The sequence below is a fragment of the Pongo abelii genome, chromosome 20 (genome assembly GCF_028885655.2).
Source record: "Pongo abelii isolate AG06213 chromosome 20, NHGRI_mPonAbe1-v2.0_pri, whole genome shotgun sequence".
Lineage (NCBI taxonomy): Eukaryota > Metazoa > Chordata > Mammalia > Primates > Hominidae > Pongo > Pongo abelii.
In genome coordinates this window covers 23082581-23089286 of record NC_072005.2, presented here as the reverse complement: position 1 = coordinate 23089286, position 6706 = coordinate 23082581, and the positions used below count along the sequence as shown (strand labels likewise).

General features: G+C 44.4%; 1 protein-coding gene across 1 annotated transcript in view; it reads left to right on the top strand.

Annotated features, from left to right (window-relative positions):
* The first annotated feature begins 296 nt into the window (after window positions 1-296).
* Window positions 297-6706, top strand: part of LOC100448036 (zinc finger protein 99) — a 31962-nt gene continuing 25552 nt past the window's right edge. Inside the window, exon 1 of the mRNA XM_024237290.3 lies at window positions 297-458. Within this exon, the coding sequence (XP_024093058.3) occupies window positions 456-458 (3 nt within the window). The 5' untranslated portion in view covers window positions 297-455. The remainder of the gene's footprint in view (window positions 459-6706) is intronic.

The window sequence follows — 6706 nt, the reverse complement described above, 5'->3', positions numbered from 1 at the left end:
TTACAGGCGCCCGCCACCACGCCAGCCTAATTTTTATTTTTAGTAGAGACCGGGTTTTGCCATGTTGGCCAGGCTGGTCTTCAACTCCTGACCTCTGGTGATCCACCCACCTCGGCCACCCAAAGTGCTGGGATTACACGCGTGAGCCACCGCGCCCGGCCCGTCACTCTTCATTCAGCTCAGCATCAGATCACATCTTCTGTCACTCAGGGCCTGAGGAGGCGGGGATTTAAACATTATCCAATCAGGGACTCGGGCTGGGAACCGTCCAATCAGGCACTCAGCTGGAGCGGAAAGGGCGGCTTGTGGGATGTGGCGGGGCCGTTGTTTCTGGTTCCAGCTGGAGCTCCGGATCTCGTTTTCACTGCTCTGTGTCCTCAGCCTCTGTGGCCCTGTGACCTGTAGGTACTTGGAGATCCACAGCTAGGACGCCAGGACCCCCTGGAAGCCTAGAAATGGTGAGAGTGCCGGGTCCGACATCCTGTGAAGGGGAAGGGGCTTACTGGAACCAGTGGGAAGTGGCTGTGGCGGGACTCAGGCATTCCCGCAGTGAGCTCCACAGTCTGCGCCCCGAGCTCTTGCCCAGCTCGGCCTCAGTCCCCTTCAGCCATAAGATGGCGGCTGCGCTGACTGCGGGACCCCGGGCGACCTGTCTTCTTCCTGCGCTGTGACTATGCCCTGGCCTGGAGCCCTCTCTGGGCCGCTTTGCAACCGCAGCGCCTCGTCTCTCACAGATTGTGCAGGGACCAGGGGGAGGGGCGTCAGGGGAGAATCCTGACTCCGGGTGCGGGTTCATGAATGGGAAGAGCTTTAGTCCAGTGAGGTTTCCAATCCCTCTTTTCTCCTATTAAAAATTGATGGCAGTCACCACTAAAGTAATAAAGAATTTAATCAAAGAGTGATTCAAAAATGGCAGAGCACCCAGCTATGGTTTGTAGTTTATGGACTATGGAAGGGATTCGACGGAAAGAGTTTTATAAGGTGCATAATGAAGAAAACCAAATTCAGTAGTGGGTTATGTACACAGTTACTTAGTTTCTTAATTTGTACAATCAAGATGGAAATTTCCCGTTTATGTAATCAGAGGTTAATTGTAGTTTCTAGTTGGTTAAGCCTGAATTTTGTTTTCCCCAATGTAGTAATTTACAAAAAAAAGGCACTTGAATTATTAATATTTTTTTCTTTCTTTTTTTGAGACGGAGTTTTGTTCTTGTTGCCCAGGTTGGAGTGCAGTGGCGCGATCTCGGCGCAGCGCAACCTCCGCCTCCCAGGTTCAAGCGATTCTCTTGCCTCAGCCTCCCGAGTAGCTGGGATTACAGGCATCCGCCACCACATCCGGCTAATTTTTGTGTTTTTAGTAGAGACGAGGTTTCTCCGTTTTGGTCAGGCTGGTCTCGAACTCCCGACGTCAGGTGATCTGCCCTCCTCCGCCTCCCAAAGTGCTGGGATTACAGGCATGAGCCACCGCGTCCGGCCGAATTAGATTTTTTAAAAAGTAGATTATCAGGCCTGGCGCGGTAGCTTACACCTGTAATCCCAGCACTTTGGGAGGCCGAGGCGGGTGAATCACGAGGTCAAGAGTTCTAGACCAGCCTGGCCAACATGGTAAAACTCCGTCTCTAATAAAAATACAAAAATTAGCCGGGAGTGGTGGCAGATGCCTGTAATCCCAGCTTCTCGGGAGGCTGAGGCAGATAATCGCTTGAACCCGGGAGGCAGAGGTTGCTGTGAGCCGAGATCGCGCCACTGCACACCAGCCTGGGCAACAGAGGGAGACGCTGTCTCATATTAAAAAAAAAAAAAAAAAAAAAAAAAAAGAGCAGGTGCGGTGGCCCATGCCTGTAATCCCAGCACTTTGGGAGGCTGAGGCAGGCGGATCACCTGAGGTCGGGAGTTCAAAACCAGCCTGACCAACATGAAGAAACCCCATCTCTACTAAAAATACAAAAATTAGCCAGGCGTGATGGCACATGCCTGTAATCCTAGCTACTGGTGGGGCTGAGGCAGGAGAATTGCTTGAACCCAGGAGACGGAGGTTGCGGTGAGCCGAGATCGCACCATTGCACTCCAGTCTGGGCAACAAGACCGAAACTGTCTTTAAAAAAAAAAAAACAAAAAACAAAAGTAGATATCAGGGACTAGAGCCACCTCAGTCTATTTGCCTGCCACTTAATTATTCTTAATTATTTTCACACTCCTCAGATGACTGATTTTCTCCTCCATTTTTTACAGATATCTCAAGCAGAGTATTATGTCTACTCCCAAACACCAATTCCTGCAGCCTAACTCTAGCTTGCAATAAAATACTAAACTTCCAGTTCATAATGTCAATTTTCCCTCTCTGATTCACATTACCATTTGTCCTTAGTGTACATTTTGATACTGTATTTTAATTATTTTTTAACAAAGCATTGGATGGCACTTTTCATAATATTTGTTTTCTGTTTGTAAATATTTCCTATGAGAAGAAAGCAAAAAATAATCACCTGACACTGTGTTGTAAAAAATCTTTGTACCGCTTTTTTTTTTTTTCCTCCTTGCTCCACAGATTTTAGCAGAATGTTTTGGGGTAAAGCTTTTCCTTTGGAAACTTTATGATGTGTTTTCAGCCATTCTTCAGTTTTTTCCCTGGTCCTGGGTTTCAGTACTGTTTGGGAATTAGCTAAAATACTCCCCATGGCTATGTCTGCTAGAGTGTCTAGTGAATATCAGCTCCTGGTCATTTTCTCCCATAGGACAACCTGAGGTATGGAGTGTAGCCTTTCAGTGAAGCAGGCAGATGCCCTGGGGTTGAGAGGTCTCTCCTGGTATACTCTTCCTTTGAAAAGCTAACCCTTGAGACATTAAGATTGTCCTCACCCAACCCAGCTTCCATTTTTTGAAGACACATTGCTGGTCAGCCAATCAGATGCTGGTATTGCGGGGAAAACACTGAAATAATTTCTGCCCCCTGCATTCTTTAATGGAGCAAAACGATAGTGAAATATAATGAAAAATAGTGAAAGAAAAATAGAATCTGTGAAATAAAAAATAGTGTCCCAAACGACAAAAAAAAAAAAAAGTGACCCCAATGAGATGGTGTAAGAACTTGAAAAGTTCTGGGGCACTCACTGGGGCATAGTTCAGAGTCTCCTGAGAAGGGGTTATTGGGCACTTAAGTGAGGAGAATGGGGTGGGAGAATCTCTTAAGTGATTGGATGGCATGACTTGACACATGAATCAGACACATCTGTACCTTGAAAAGATTTGTTCACTTATTTTGACCTCAGTTTTTTAACTGTAAATTGCATTTTGTTAGTAGGGATTGAAAGGTAAGAAAATACTAACCAAGGGCAAAAAAGAGATGGGTTTCAGAATAAAATTAATATTGAATTGTATATTCCATTTGTTAAAAATTTTCATTTACCTTTTTCCCAGAATGACTTTAGGAATTTTCTCTGGTGTGTTTTTTATGGTTGGGTGATTTTAAACAGAATTTTTAAATTCTTTAAGGGCTTTAAAGCCTCTAAAAGGCTTGACGTTTCGAATGCTACCAAGGAAGAAAAATAGGGAAAATCTCTCTTCCATTTTGGCTTCAGAAAATGCACACATTTCCACAAGAAAAGGTGGTAATTGGTGAGTTCCTCATATTCATGAAAACATTTCCTCCTTTTGCAGGGTAAATTTGTAACAGTGACTATCTCTATTCTGTATCCTGTTACATTGGTATCTCAGTTTCATGCTGAAACTTTGTACCTTCTAGAAATGTTCCCATATGACTAATTGTTTACTACATGATTTTTTTTTTTTTTTTTTTAAACAGAGTTCCATTCTTGTTGCCCAGGCTGGAGTGCAATGGCACGATCTCGGCACACCGTAACCTCTGCCTCCCGGGTTCAAGTGATTCTCCTGCCTCAGCCTCCCGAGTAGCTGGGATTACAGATATGTGCCACCACGCCCGGCTAATTTTGTATTTTTAGTAGAGACGGGGGTTTCTCCATGTTGGCCATGCTGGTCTCGAACTCCCAACCTCAGGTGATCCACCTGCCTCGGCCTCCCAAAGTGCTGGGATTACAGGCGTGAGCCACCGCGCCTGGCCTACTACATGATTTTTAATGGAAATAGTAAAATAATACATTTATTGTCTGAAAGGAATAGATACTTTGTTTCTCTTATTGAGATATAAAGTGTAAGCACCATAAAATTTCCTTCCTTTATATGAACAGTGTGTTAGAGTGATTTCACTGAATTTTTCAAACACTTACTTTCAAAAACCAAGGGAATAACTCTGACATGGAAATTAAAGCCTGAGCCCAGTGACTCTAAGCTAAGGCTAATACTGAGCCTGCAAAAGGAGGTTATTAAAGGATCACTTAGTTTTTTCTGGGGAGCCTTCTCTGCAGATATTCCAGCCTGCTCACCCCAGTCATAGAAGGAGACTTTATCCTGAGGGAAGCCACAGAGCCCTGGAAAGCTGGGGACCCACAGGCAGATGCAGTTAAGGTTAAGATGAAAGGGGATTGGGAGGGTCTTACTGAAGATGAAATTGTTACTGTTTTGAGATAATTTCTAGACTTTGTAAAATAAAACAAAGTTAGATTTATGTTGAAAAAAGAATTGAATTCCAAAAGGGTATTGCAAGAGGAGGAAGTACCAACTATAAGATCTTTAAGGATTGCTAAGTTTAGGCAGACAAGGGCCTTGTTTCATATGGAAGAGCAAACAGTATTAGGAGGTGGGAGGGGATGGTGAATGGAGGGTGAAAGAAGGAGATTTTAGATCAGAGAATGTTTTACCCTGAAGTCAGCATGTTCTTAGGAACTACATAAAATGGGGTTGTATGTTGACTCAGACTGAGGGTAGCTCAAAGTTCAGAAGCCTGTCGAAAGGAAATAAACTTAAGTAATGTTTGATTAAGAAATATTTTAGGTTGACCACTGAAAACAAATTCAGCTGATTTATTTATTTATTTTTATTATTATTATTTTTTGAGAGAGAGTCTCACTCTGTTGCCTAGGCTGGAATGCAGGGGCATGATCTTGACTCGCTGCAGCCTCCGCCTCCCGGGTTCAAACTATTCTCCTGCCTCAGCCTCCTGAGGAGCTGGGACTACAGGCACCTGCCACCACACCTGGCTAATTTTTGTATTTTTAGTAGAGACCGTGTTTCACCATATTGGCTAGGCTGGTCTCGAACTCCTGACCTTTTGATCCGCCTGCCTCAGCCTCCCAAAGTGCTAGGATTACAGGCGTGAGCTACTGCGCCTGGCCCGATTTATTTATTTATTTTTTAATGAGGGAAAGGAGACAATGTGCGAGTCTGTGTCTGGCTATGTGATAGGTAAGAAAAGAGAGCACCATCTAAGTAATAATGGGAAGGGTGTTTCTTTCCAGAAACTGTTCCTGGAGCACACAAAGGATGGAGAATTTTATTAGTCACAGCTATTTACCAGGATTATCTATATGCTTTATCTTTCCCCACCTCTTTTCTTTCTTTTTTTTTGAGATAGAGTTTTGCTCTTGTTGCCCAGGCTTGAGTGCAATGGCACAACCTTGGCTCACCGCAACCTCCACTTCCTGGGTTTGAGTGATTCTCCTGCCTCAGCCTCTTGAGTAGCTGGGATTACAGGCATGCACCACCACGCCCAGCTAATTTTTTTGTATTTTTAGTAGAGACGAAGTTTCTTCATGTTGTTCAGGCCGGTCTCGAACTCAAACCTCAGGTGATCGCCCACCTCGGCCTCCCAAAGTGTGGGATTACAGGCGTGAGCCACCGCACCCAGCCTCCCCACATCTTTTCTTTGTCCTATACATTTCTTCCATTTGACTTTTCCTGGATTGTATCTTTTCTAATAAACTGATAAATGTAACTGAGTTCTGTGACTAGCTCTATAAAATTATTGAATTTGAGGAATGTTATGAGAGTTCCCAGTTTTTAAACAGTAGCTCAGAAGCAAAAATGGGCCCATGGGGTTTGTGACTGGCTTTTTCAGTAAGAACAATGTTGTAAGACTGAGCCCTGAATCAGGGTGTATGCTGACTCTGGGTGGTGTCAGAATTCAGATGTCAGACAGTGAGTTGGTGTTGGAGAATTGCTTGGTGTTTAGCAAACTCTACAAATTTGGTTCCAGCTGAGAGATATCACAGAGGCCTGGTCTGGAATGGATCTCTGGGTGTCTGGGAATGGGAGGCTCTGCTTTTCTGTACACAGGCCGTCACACTGCCCATTACCTTGTGATTTCAGGTCTCCTCCCAGGGTGAGAGAGGATAAAAACTTAGAGGAAAAAAGTTCTGATAACAGACCGCCTTTTTCTTTTTTTTTAAATTTAAGTTCTAGGATACATGTGCACAACGTGCAGGTTTGTTACATATGTATACATGTGCCATGTTGGTGTGCTGCACCCATTAACTCATAATTTACGTTAGGTATTTCTCCTAATGCTATCCCTCCCCCCTCCCCCCACCCCACGACAGGCCCTGGTGTGTGATGTTCCCCAACCTGTGTCCAAGTGTTCTCATTGTTCAATTCCCACCTATGAGTGAGAACATTTGAACAGACCGCCTTTTTCCACTGCTGCCATCACAGGATTCCCACCTTCTTACAAGCATATCCACTAGACATTGACTTATCCATACCCCTCTTAGAACTAGGTACCACCCTCAGGAATTTCACTACGGCATTTTTGATCCTAGTGTTTCCTGCCAAATCTCACTCAAGTGTCTACAAG